Raw genomic sequence first — 13,070 nt, 5'->3', positions numbered from 1 at the left:
TGCTGCCTTCAAAGATTTCAAGTAAAGTTCAAAGTCCTTTTGCTATCTGAAGGATCCGGTTGATGTACTCACCACACTTAGTCTTGAATATAATAATTATCTAGAGGGTCCCCATTAAACAGCATACTGCTTTCTTTCTGAGACTGGTAATGTCTGTTTAGATTAGATGACTCAGTAATACAAAGACGTTACACAAAAACCAGTGACATGTCACATCATACATAGAGATACAACACAAAATACAAAACCATGAAGTTGCAAAATACATACTTAATGTAATTTTATTTCATGATGCCACTTTTACCATCAATTGACAACAGAGTGCATTTCTCAATGCACTGAGAAACAAAGACTTTGGGGAACTGAACACTGCAGGAAAGGAGTAAATTACTAATTGTAAGTTTTAACAACTTTGCACACAACACTGTGTAACTGCCTAAATGCCCTGGTCTCTTTACAAGCAGCTCTGCGTGTTTGTTTACTGTGACATCTTGTGACGTTAGATCAATTCTATATAAGAACATCTTTATTTGTCTGAACTCGAGTCTCTTGCAAAGATACCCGTTTTTCCCACACTAAGAAAACGCAACACGGTTTAACTAGGCCGAGGGCCTGAAAGTCATTTGTTTTCCCTGAATCGGACTGCCTGGATTGGATGGCCGGGGGTTCCGCCCACAAACACACAAGGTGGAGTTGAAAAGCAAAACATGCGGGACCAAAATGAAGCTGTCATACAGCCGCTTACAATTTATAAAAAGAGGTTAGGAGCAGTGAGAAACGGGGCGGATTCTGCTTTATAAATATTTTACTTAGTTATAGTTTATGTAGAAGTCTAACATTCATAAGTAAAAAAATTAAAGTTTTGTTTGCTTTCGATATAAACACTGAAAGGAGAACGTGAAATTATCCGGTTGCATACATTTTTACAATCACCTGCATAACGCTGGCTTTCATTGCACTCTCGGTGACTTGATAAAGTACTCGGAGGTGCAAACTTCGGCTGCAAATGTGACAGGGTCGGCCTGCGGGAGTAAAACTAATCGCCCTCGGTTGCATTCAAACTGAACGGTGCTAGATCGGAAAAAAAATGTCGAGGTATCGGCGTAGCGAAATGGTTGGATGGAGAGAGACGAGCTGCTGCGCGCTGAGTGGAGGGAGACGGCGAGTGAGATGGAGGCGGGGGGGAAGGACCATCTCTGCGGGGACTGGAGCCCAGGACCGACGGCGCAGTGCTGGCTATCGTTCAACCCTCCCCTTCTTCCTCCACAGCGACGCCGAGGCTCACGCTGAGAGACAGGTAAGCCAACACAACAGCCGCTCGGTTTCATTATACACTACGCGGACGCGATAAACAACCTTCAAAAAATACACCAAAACGCGATAAATATAGATTTAACATTTGCTTTTGTGTTCTCGTAACGCGCCTCGGTCGGTAGCCTCTTTGTAGTGGCGAAATAAACCGACGGTGGCAGGGTACAGACGAGGTCGGCCATACCCGAATTTCTTGTCCCAAACAGCGGGGAAGAAACTGGATGTAAGACCCGGAGGTAAAACGTGTTATTTTTCTAAAATAACACACAAAACCCACTCTTTTGAGCTGATTCTTTCATCGAAACTCGACTGTTTATGATGTAAAGGGGGTATTTGCGTAGGAGAATAAACGGTGGTTTCCGCGCCGAGACCTCCATGCGGCTGTTGGCGGAACAGCCAGCCGCCTCTCTCGGTTAGCCATCAGGGATCTCAGTTTAATATCTCACCGTGCAGAGACTCGCCCTCTCTCTCCCCCCTCTCTCTCACTGGCTAGCCCAGAACCTCCGACGACCGAGCTCGGAGAACCCGCCTTTTTGCCCTCGCTTATGCGCTTTTGGATCGAGGGAAGCGAGTCTGAGACGCCCTGGCTTTAGTTTTAAGCTCCGTTTCTCTGTGTGTGCAGTGCGCCATTGGACCTTGTCACGGTAGGTTTCCTTGTAGAGCAGAGCTGAAGCATGGCGGACCTGGAGCTGTTTGTCGCGCCAGAGAAGCTACTCAGCCGCGGTTGTTAACATGTTTCCTCGGAGCTTTAGCTAACGATTTTAGATGCAGTTTAACGCTACAATCCTGCGACCGGAACTGTAAGCAGGTACCGTTAAAACTGATTATAAAATCTGGTCGATGCGATAATGTTTGGCTGTTAAAAAATATTTTCCATTTTCTTCTTTCTTCCTGCGCCTCCGCAAGTCTTTCCAGCCAACCACCACGTTATTTCACTTACGTCGGGCATTTTTACGATTTGTTAAAACTTGTTATTAATCCCTCTGCGGTGCCCACTGTAAAACTAGCTGCCTTTAATTTAATGCTAGCTAAATAAAAACCATTATGTGATTTTAAATTATTTGTTGTAAACAGCAGCTAACGTTAATGTAGTCCAGGTCTACTCTCCTGGACACGAAATTGCTCTTAGATGCCAACAAGCTTGTAGCCTCGTATTAAATAACATTTATAAAACGGTATAGCTAATAATATTTAAAGAAATTGTCTAATTTAAGCCGCATTTTTGATGTCAAATCGTCTTTGCTCGTGTTAAAACCTCGGCACCCCGATTTATCACCCATATTGTAATTATTTAATATCAAATTTTATGTTCTAACAGTTTTTGTGGCGGTTCTTTAGTTACATAAATGGTGAAATCGATCTTTTCAGTGTAGCTAGGTCACACGGTGGGCATCACAGTGAGCTGGGGCCATCAAGGACAAGATGAACAACGAGCAGCCGCCATCATTGGAGCGCCTCTCGGTTACGCCTCGCTAAAGAATGCTCTGGATTTTGCTGGCAAATCCCACGTTAAACGCCTAAACCACGAATAAAATGGCCTGCAGATAACCTTAAAACACATTTATTTGCTATAAACCAATCTTATTTCCATTTCCTCGCTCCTGTCTCAGTAAACGTTAGAGCAGAAGATTATAGGTTTGCGTGGCGGAGCTAGACGGTGATGAGGCGCCTTTGCCGAGTGGCGTATTTGGCTGCAGTGCTTCCAAGCTACCATTCCCCTTTCTCGGAGACCGAAAGCAGATCCCTCGTCCGTGGTCAGCTGGTCGCCTACAGCTGCCTGTTCCGTCCACGTCCATTCGTTTCCTCCTTCCGTGGATCCTCCCCAACCTCCGCTCCGACAGAAAATCCTCCATTACCGAGCGGACCAAGCGAGAAAATGGTCGCTCCTGTGTGTCCACGATACTTTTGTTGTGGAATAAGGACAGTACTAATACGCCAAATTCCGGTTGGCAAAATTTGCTCGACGGAGACTCCTGTTGTCGTAGCTAGATGTGCTAGTTGAAGCCCTCCGCAGTGTTATTTGAGATTTGAAGCCGTCACAAGCAATAGCCTATGTCTCACCATGTAGCGTAAACGTTAAGGGGCGGTGTAATGAACATAAACCATTATGTCGAGCCAAATTTAAATTTAACGACTTTGAATCATCAGTATTACCTTTTATTTTACGGACTAACCACTTTATTTAGTAATTAACCTTAGTTATATAAATAAGAGAGAATAACATTAATTACTGTTTTAACGAATGCGACTCTTTCTGATTAAAGGTAATAAACATGAATCTGTATATTATAGATTGCTGTTTGGTTCTTGATTGAAGTTAATATATAAGATAGGTTTAATGATGTGATTTTTGTTTCTATTGCAGATCCAAGACAGAACAACCACAAATGAATGGTGAAATGGAGGCAGCAACACAAGACCAAGGTGGGATTTGCAACAGCTGTTTTCATAACCTCATATATTAAGTCAATATTTTTACATTTGATTAATAGTTGTTCCTGTAAGAATTCTGGCAATGAAAATACAATATATGATTTAGACACTTAAAGTTGCCATATGGATAGATTCGTTTTTTGGGGTATTTTTTTTTTTTTGTCAGAATACTCTAAGATACACAAAAGGCCACTTATTACTTGGCAGACATTTGGATGGATCTTTTTTTTTTTTTTTTTTATTTTTCCCTTTTGTGATTTTTTTTTTTTTTTTTTTACGTCTCTTTTTACATTGTCACAGTGTTGGGCGCAGGATGACCTTTTAAAACTGCTGGAGGCCATGAAAGTGGCCCTTCCACCGAAAGACCTGACTAAATACAAAACATCAGAGTCCCACCTCGACTGGCAGAAAGTTGCCTTCAATTCCTACACAGCAGAGATGTGCAAGCAGAAATGGCAGGAGGTCTCTAAAGAGGTGAGTTCATGTGTATTGATTTCCTCCCAAGTCAGTTTTCTCTGTTAAGTCAAATTTAGTCATCTGCTGAGTTTCTGTATGCTTTGTTTCCTGCCAAATGCAGATTCGTAAATTCAGGACCCTGACAGAATTGATATTTGATGCTCAAGACTACATAAAGAACCCCTACAAGGGCAAGAAAATAAAGGTGAGTCAAAATCAGTATTTTACTAAATTTATGGACAGCCAGGTGTGTTGGTGAAGTTTAAGGTTTAAGTAATTTCACCCACTTTTCCTCCCACAGAAACACCCAGATTTCCCCAAGAAGCCTTTGACTCCATACTTCCGTTTCTTTATGGAGAAGAGAGCCAAGTACGCAAAGCTGCATCCTGAGATGAGCAACCTAGACCTTACTAAAATCCTCTCCAAGAAGTACAGGGAGCTGCCTGATAAAAGAAGGTTAGTCAGAGACAAACAAAACAGTTTTGACTTATACTTTTTTTTTTTTTTAAGCTTTAAATATTCTAAGAACAATAATGTTTTCTTACAGAAAAAATATGTTGACGACTTCTTAAGAGACAAGGAAGTATTTGTGCAAAGCATGATGAAATTCAGGTAAGTTGATGACTTTTTGAAAAGTAGCACACAAGGTAAAATAAGCCTTCCCATGCATTATCATAAAGCAAAATACCTGTGTTTAAATATTTTTCTTATGATGCGGAAACAGGGAAGAACATCCAGACCTGGTGGAGAGCATGACCAAGAAAGGATCAAATGTACCAGAGAAGCCCAAGACACCCCAGCAGTTGTGGTACAACCATGAGAAGAAGGCCTTCCTCAAGCTGCACCCTGATGTGAGCTTAGTCATTCTCAACATACAGAACGCAACCTCTTAGCCTCTTTCAGAGATGTTAACTTTTTTGTGTGTGTGTGTGTGTGTCTGACTCCAGGCAACCACCAAAGACATTAAAGATAATCTTAGCAAACAGTGGACACAGCTTCCCGACAAAAAGAGGCTCAAATGGATCGGCAAGTCCCTGGAACAGCAGAAGCAGTATGAGGTGAGATGAGATTGAGTGTGCGATTGTTTTTATAGCAATGATAAAATGTAAGGGCTTTTAAATGTGGGTTGTTTTTTTTTTTTTTGTTTTTGCAATCTTCCAGGAGACAATGCGGGAATACATCCAACAGCACCCAGAGTTAAACATGACCCAGGAGGACATTGTTAAGTCCACCCTGACTAAGGCAGAGCGACACCTGAAGGACAAATCTGACGGCCGACCTGACAAACCGCCTCCGTGAGTCCCGGCTACACACCTGAAGTGTCTGATTGTGTAGGTCACTGCCCTGTGAGATATTCAGGTGTAACACGTGGTGTTTGAATGCTTTCAGAAACGGTTACTCGATGTTCTGTGCGGAGCTCATGTCGAGCATGAAGGACGTTCCCAGCACAGAGCGCATGGTGATGTGTAGCCAGCCGATGGAAGCTGCTGAAGCAGCACGAGAAGGACGCCTACCAAAAACGCTGCGAGCAGGTGACTTGATAATCATGAAGTCACATAGTTTTGAAAATCAAATTTAAAGCCTTTAAGTTTGTCTAAACTGTCATATTTGTGTCTTTTCAGAGAAAAAAAAGAGTATGAAATTGAGATGAACAGATTTCTCAGTGTAAGTCTTACATTGTTTATATGTTGTAGCCATCCCTCTGCCTTTTTATGAGTTATACTTTTTACTGGAAGTGTTTTTATGTGTGATTTATTTGCTATGCTGACACCTGTAGAGTATATCGGAGGAAGAGCAGCAGCGGGTCTTGGTGAGGATAAGGTCGGTTTTAAGAAGGGTGGCGGAGCCAATAGTCCCGCGTCTAAAAAGAAAAGCTCTAAAGCAAAGGTAAGCGTGAGAATACAGAAGCTTTGATAATATGATGCAGTTTATAAGAACAACATGACTTGCAAGCGTAGTAATGCAAGATATGCTTGAGTCAGATTTTCCATGTTATTTTCTGATATATGGTGGTTAACATATTCACGTAACACGCAAAGATCCCTGGTTGAGACCAGGGAACGACACAGATCCATGGGAGGGTTGCACCAGGAAGGGCATCCGGTGTCACAATCTGTGCCAAAGCAAATATGCAAATTCATCTGCTCTGGCACCCCCTCGTGAATAAGGGAACATCTGAAAGAAGCTTTTTAATATTAAATGCATCTGCTGTTTTTTTTTTTTTTGTTGTTGTTTTTTAAGGCAGTGCAGATTTCTTTGTGCATAATTATTCAGACAGAAGCTATTACATCTGTTTACTTTGATACTTTGTATGCTTTACTGAGATTCTCTTGTACATTGCGCAGGGCCAATCCAGAGAAACCCAAAAAGACCCATTTCAGCCATGTTCATATTTGCTGAGGAGAAACGTCCCAAACTGCAGCAGGAGCGGCCAGACCTTTCTGACAGTGAGCTCACAAGACTCCTTGCACGCATGTGGAATGAGCTGCCGGATAAGAAGAAGGTAATGTTGGTTTATGTAGCAGAGAGATGCCACATCAGTAGACTGGATCAAAGTGACAGAGTTTTCTGAAAGCTGGATTTTTGAACATGTCTCATGATGTTCTGGTTGTCTTTTAGGAGAAATATAAACGCTTAGAAACAGTACTGAAGGCCGAGTCCGAGAAGAAGGAAAAGGAGGATCGCAGTCGTCTTCCAGATCCGCCCAAAACTGCACAAGACATCTGGCAGCAGAGTGTTATAGGAGACTACCTGGCCAGATTTAAGGTATGCACCACTCCTAGAAGTTCTCCTGAATAGGAGGCTGTGCAGTGCTGTAGCTGGCAAAGTGAAGTGGATTTAATGCAAGTGTGTGCTTTGCAGAAACGACCGGCCAAAGGCACAGAAGCAATGGAAGGAACCTGGAGCACCATGGGAGAAAAAAGAGAAAATTATGTGGATCAAAAAAGCAGCAGAGGGACCAGAAAAGATACGAGGTCAGAGGGGCAATCTCAGTAAAATCTGCCATATTTCTATACGACACCAGTGAGAGCTAATGTTGACTTACCTGTCCTTAACAGAGGGAAGTGAGTGAGATGCGCTCACCTGCTGCTGCCATTGCCTCAGGGAAGAAAATGAAGTTTGAGGGTGAACCCAAGAAACCACCGTCGTAAGTTTGTGACCTCCGGCTCATCTGCGCCGTCTGATTTAACCAGTGAGAACCGTGACATTTTCCTCATCTGATTTTTGACTCTCTAGAAATGGATATCAGAAATTCTCCCAGAGATGCTGTCCAACGGAGAGCTGAATCACCTCCCGATGAAAGAGCGGATGGCTGAGATCGGCAGCCGCTGGCAGAGGTTACCACTGAAGGAAAAGGACCGCTACAAGAAGATTGCTGAGGAGAAGCAGAGGCAGTACAAAGTCCAGCTGGAACAGTGGCTCGCTGTAAGAAGGCCTTGACAGATGTTTCCGGGATGCAAGATGTTTCTGACACCTTGGAGAAATCTAACATGCGTTTCCATCTTTCCACAGAGTTTATCTTCACAAGAGAGAAACACTTACAAAGAATACAATTCACAAGTAAGGAGTACTTTTGCGTTGTTACAGCTAACCATTCACAACAGGAGAAATGTACTGAAGCGCTTTAAAATTGTAGTATGTCTTTGGCATTTTGAATGATTGATTATTTCCAATAATCCTTCAGAAAAGAAGAAGTACAGCAAAACCAGGAGGCCCCAAAGCAAAGTCCAAGAAATCTGTGAGTACTGACTTTGGTTGTTTTACTGTAATGGAACTCATCCGTCTGCTGGGTGTAACCTTTACATTTATATACTCATGTTAGCAGCCTTATCTGAAGGGAGACAAAAATAACTTCTTGCAGGATACGGAGGAGGACGATGATGACGATGATGATGATGATGAGCAGGAGAAGGCTTCCTCCGAGGGTGACTCTTCCAGTGAGGAGGATGACGACGACGAGGACGATGAAGATGTGAGTGACATCTTTGCTGATATGCAGGGGAGAGCGACAGCAAATGGTTTGAGCTCGTGCTGAATCTGTTTTCTTTTGTTCTGGTTTAAAGAAGGAGGCCGAGGACGACGATGAAGACGACGAAGATGGCGATGAGGCAGACGACAAGGAGAACAAGTCGGAGGACAGCAGCAGTGAGTCGAACTCGCAGGGGTCATCAGACTCTGATTCAGACTGAAACGGGCCATCGTTGACAAACTGAGCAGCGCTGAGCTGAGCCAAGAGTCCAGGGAGCTCTGCCACTGTGCCAACCCTGTTCTCCTCCCGCCACCAGAGGGAGCCCCTGCATTGCTTCATCCATTTCACACACTCACCCACTTCATGTTGCTGCGTTGATGATCTGTACTCAAGGAGAGATCCTGCCCCTATCTCCGAAATCAGTTTAATTCCATCCCCAGTGTGATCGTCATCTCACAGCAGGGGCCGCTGACAGAATGCCAAAAACAGCATCCCACTGGTTTGGTGATGTCGTGAACATTTCTGCACTGGTTTCAATCTTGATTTGCAGCTTCAGTGGTTTAAGGTTAGAGTTTTAATGTGCTGGGTAACTGATTACCCCCTACGTCTTTTATTTTTGTTATTTTGATGATTAGTTAAGGACAGGTGGCATGAGTTGTGAACCGGCTGAGCCAAAGAACACAGTACGGTGGGTCACCTGGGGGGTGGGCAGGGGGTATGCGGGGTACTGGAAAATTGCACTCAACAAAACATTTCCTTTAAAAAAATTTTTTTTTCCCCCCACAACGTTGTTGTATTGTCCTCAACTTATGATGTAGATTTTATGATTTTGTTCTTAAAGAAGTGGTATTTTTTCAGGAAAAAAAAAAATTAAGCCATTATGAATGTCTTTCTGTTGCTGGAGAATTTAAGAGTTTGTTACATACCCATGTTTTTCATTTGAAATATACATTGCCTATAAAGTATTCAATCCTTGGACTTTTCATGTTTTATTGCTTTACATCATTTAAAAAAATTGTTATTGGACCTTTTCACACTCAGCAGGGTATAAGGAAACACCGCAACATTTAATGGAAATGAACTGACTGCACCCAGCAGTGATTTATTTTTATTTTTTGGGGGGGGGGGGTTGTAAAGCTTTTCAACACAGAAGTGTGATGGATCTCATCTAAACCTGTGTGAGGGAATGTTTGATCTAAACTAAGCACAGATCTAAAAAACAAGACTGTTTTTTGTTGTTTGGGCTTCCAGATACAAGAACATGATGTTAATATAATACATGTACTTAGTTAAATAGGTTTCTGCTGGTTTAACTTGGACATAAAAGTCATTCGTGTCATAAAACCTGATTAGCCACGATGGTTCCGGTATAAAATATCAAAGTCCGGGTTGAGGGGGGATTGAATACTTTGCAGGACACTACACATTGTCGTGTGTGTGTTATTGAGAAATATAGTTTATCAAAACTGACGTGTTTTAGCTGATCAGTCTTAACAGTTCTTACTGACTCAGTTAATTGAGCCGTTCATAATTAACATTTGGAATAACGTGTCCATGTTTAAAGCTCAGTCTGACTTTTTTTTTTTTTAAAGAACACGTCGTACATGCTTACTTTTTTCTCAGAACTGTTTTCTTTCATTTACAGTTCAACTGTAATTTGCTACTAGTTTTTTTTAATTGTGAGCAGTTGTGTTTTGATCTATCTGGACCCGTTGTGGGTGTTGAGCTGAATGGATCGGTCCATTTTTATTTCCAAGTTTTAATGTTATTGACTGTAATCCACATGGGTTCTGTTCTGATGCTTATCCCAAAAAAAAAAAAAAAAAAGTGTGCACTTAATGTAAATCAGTCCCTCTGTGTGAGTTTGTGTGCATGTGTGCACAGAACTTTGTATATATGAGGGTGTTTGCGTGTTTCTTTGCTTTAATGTGTGCTGTTTTTTTTTTTGCATACCACGATGTGACAGCAGTGTACATGTATGTGCCTGTGCGGGGACATCATACCAACACCATGAATGTAGATATTGTTAAATCTTTTTTTTATTTTTTTTTTTCTCCAAAGGTCTTTGCGGTTGAATACCTGAAAATGGTTATACATGACTGTCATTTTGGGTCTCCAGACAAAGTACATGGCAACTATTAATGATCTGTTAGTAATGGGTTTATTTTGATCATTATGAATCTCATCAAAGACTGAAATAAAACCAGCGTGGACTATTTAAATAACTGGGGGAGGGAAACGCAAAGGAAAGCGATTGCTTCTGTTGAATGATGGAAGTTTGTAAAAGGGATTTAGGGAACTGAGTTGCCGGTGGACTTGGGGTTAAGAAAGAAAAAAAAAACTGTAATTTTCTGTAAATACTGTTTTTGTATCAAGTGCTTATTGTTTTGTTAGTACTTTTATTTGGCAAGCCCTCATCTGTGGTTTCTAAGGCCAGTGAGTCTTTCACTCACGGGGAGAATTTTTGGTTAAATTCGCCTGTTTTAGTTGTTTCTTCTCTCCCTTATGTCGGTTTATAGAGATATCTAAGACAGCAAAGCTTTACAAGTTTGTACTGCTGACAAATTGACAGAGTTTGATGTTTTTATAGCTGAGGGTGTTCTTATGTCCTTGTAGTTCAAGTATTTGGGCAAATAAATGATCTTTAACAGTTTAAAGCATGTTTTGTTTTGTTTTTTTATAAGCTGAGAGCACACGGATCACAAAAAATCAATCGATCAAGAAATTTTTGGTAATGTCTACGCAGTAAAAAGGTCCTGTAGGACATCTGATGCATGTGACCAAATCCTGACCTTGATACAACATGGTAAAAGCAGGATCCCCCACAAGACCTCATCATGTCAGATGATGCATTGCTTTGGTGAATGGAAAAATGGCCTGCAGAGAACCCGTGACTTGAACCAACACCTATGAGATAAACTCTTCACCCAACATAGTTGGAATGGGGAAAATCCCTTTTGGCATCTTCCAAAATCTTGTTGGTTTTTAAATAGCTGGAATTAGAGTTGAGCAATTCCATGCTGCTGTAATGTTCAGCTTGTCCCAAACTTTCGGTCATTTAGCATACCTCGTGGTAGTGGTGACCTCATTCAGCCGCTCAGGCTATACAAACTGATTGTAGATAAAGAGCGAAAATCTAGCGTTCATTATTGATGTCTGAACTAAAAGGTAGATGTCAAATTCCCCTGTAACAGCGGAAACACCAAAACTTTACCTTCAAAATAAAAGTATCAGAATGGCCTTAAATACGTCACAAATTTCCAAGCAGTGATTTATTTATTTATTATTATTTTAATGCAGGATGGTTTTGGTTTTCAAAACAAATTATAATAAAATGCCAGGAGGCTCCTTTAAAATAACAAGTCAGAGTTTCCTCTGCACTCATCTGTGTTTCAAAGTTATGTCATGTTTAGGGGTAAACTCATATTTCCTTTGGTTTATAAAATGTGCTTACAGACCTAAATATATACATATTTGCAATTATATTTAGTGTTTACATGTTTGGATGTTCCTATATGCGCTTTTCAGTACAGTTATACTAACGTGATGAACCTACCTCTGGTTTCCCCACTTTTAGGCCTACTGTTTTTATTTTATTTTAGATGCATTCAAGGTGATTATTTGTAGCTGGTCTATGTGGAGATAATTTTGTCTACTGTTTAGTATTTTAATGATCTTCTAAAAAAAAATCAGTCTAATAAGTAACTAGTCTTTAGCTGTTGAAGAAATGTTGAACAAAATGGTATTTCTTTCAGATGGTTAGTTTTTCTTAGAGATTTAGAAGTGTCAAAAAAAATCGTGTTTTTAACCTATGGAATATGATGCACTTTTCTAATATGCACATTGATACACTAAATGCTGACAAAACCTTAAGCATTTGAATGACAGAATGATCTTCTTGCACGCCTCCACGATGTGGACATCCAGTGTGTTGGTTCACTTTCAGGCGAGTTCCACCAACTCACTTGACACGCGACAGGTGAAGCTTTTATTTTTAACGCTTAAACCGGAAGTCCGCTGCTTTACATTTCTGTCGCGCTTTGTCGGCCTCCTCGTTCGTAACGTCAGTGTTGCTAACCGACACCTGCGACAGCAGACACTTTTAGCGAGCTTTTTGTTTTACCAGGGATATTACGATGGCTGTAGCTGAAGACCGGGCCTCCTGCTAACGTGTTTTATGTGGATGGACTCGGTCATGTCGCCTCCCGCAGAGAAACTGCCCGGTTCAGGCTGAGTTTTCGGCATGACAGGGTAAGAGGAAACAGTTTGAAATTAAAACACACCTAACGTCGCTACATTGTTTCTTAGTATTCGAACGCTACAAAGGCCTTTCCTTCAGCCCAAATTAGGAGAGAAGTAGAGGCAGCAAATATAAACCATAAAAGGTGATACTAGCCGGAGTTAATTTTCTTAGGCAACTGTCATCACCCGCGTTTAGTTTCTAATAACGTTAGCTAGTCGTTGGTGAGGTTGTTTAAACGAACGTTTTATGTAAAATGTAGCTATTCTTTGAGCTTTCTTGTTGGACACACAATCATCATCAATTAAACACGTGCAGGTTTAACGCTGGTGAGGGTGTATTCATAAAAACAAGTATCTCAATAACATGCAGTGTGTGTGATGTGCAGCAATATGAAAATCAGGATGTTGCTGTAGTTGATGTCTTCACTTCAGGCATGGGGGGAGTCACAGTTGTCAGATTGTACCACTAATTATTACATGTGACGAGCTAATATTTCTTCTCTTTCTTTTCAATAGGATGAAGATAGATCTGGATCAAGTGCTAATACATATTTTTAAAGTAAGTTATCTGCGACTGGTCCCTTGTTTGTGCATTTGGATTGAATTTGTTACCTGTCACCCGTATTGTTGTTTGAATTCCATCCCGTCTCTTTTAAGT

At 41.3% G+C, this 13,070-nt stretch overlaps 1 protein-coding gene across 1 annotated transcript; it reads left to right on the top strand.

The window, feature by feature from the left end:
* The first annotated feature begins 3,867 nt into the window (after nucleotides 1-3,867).
* Nucleotides 3,868-8,517, top strand: LOC115785189 (nucleolar transcription factor 1-like). The gene is given in 24 exon segments (XM_030736681.1): nucleotides 3,868-3,879; nucleotides 4,045-4,218; nucleotides 4,322-4,405; nucleotides 4,502-4,660; nucleotides 4,748-4,812; nucleotides 4,925-5,051; nucleotides 5,148-5,258; nucleotides 5,362-5,495; nucleotides 5,590-5,674; nucleotides 5,676-5,751; nucleotides 5,825-5,865; nucleotides 5,978-6,002; nucleotides 6,005-6,087; nucleotides 6,557-6,703; nucleotides 6,820-6,966; nucleotides 7,049-7,156; nucleotides 7,158-7,175; nucleotides 7,260-7,348; nucleotides 7,438-7,457; nucleotides 7,460-7,626; nucleotides 7,714-7,761; nucleotides 7,886-7,939; nucleotides 8,063-8,173; nucleotides 8,265-8,517. Coding segments are annotated over 24 exon segments (2,211 nt in total). The 3' UTR covers nucleotides 8,391-8,517.
* The last annotated feature ends 4,553 nt before the right edge of the window (nucleotides 8,518-13,070 follow it).

This window comes from Archocentrus centrarchus, chromosome 8 (genome assembly GCF_007364275.1).
Source record: "Archocentrus centrarchus isolate MPI-CPG fArcCen1 chromosome 8, fArcCen1, whole genome shotgun sequence".
Classification (NCBI taxonomy): domain Eukaryota; kingdom Metazoa; phylum Chordata; class Actinopteri; order Cichliformes; family Cichlidae; genus Archocentrus; species Archocentrus centrarchus.
The sequence above is the reverse complement of the archived record's forward strand: the minus strand, read 5'-3'. Positions and strand labels throughout refer to the sequence as shown.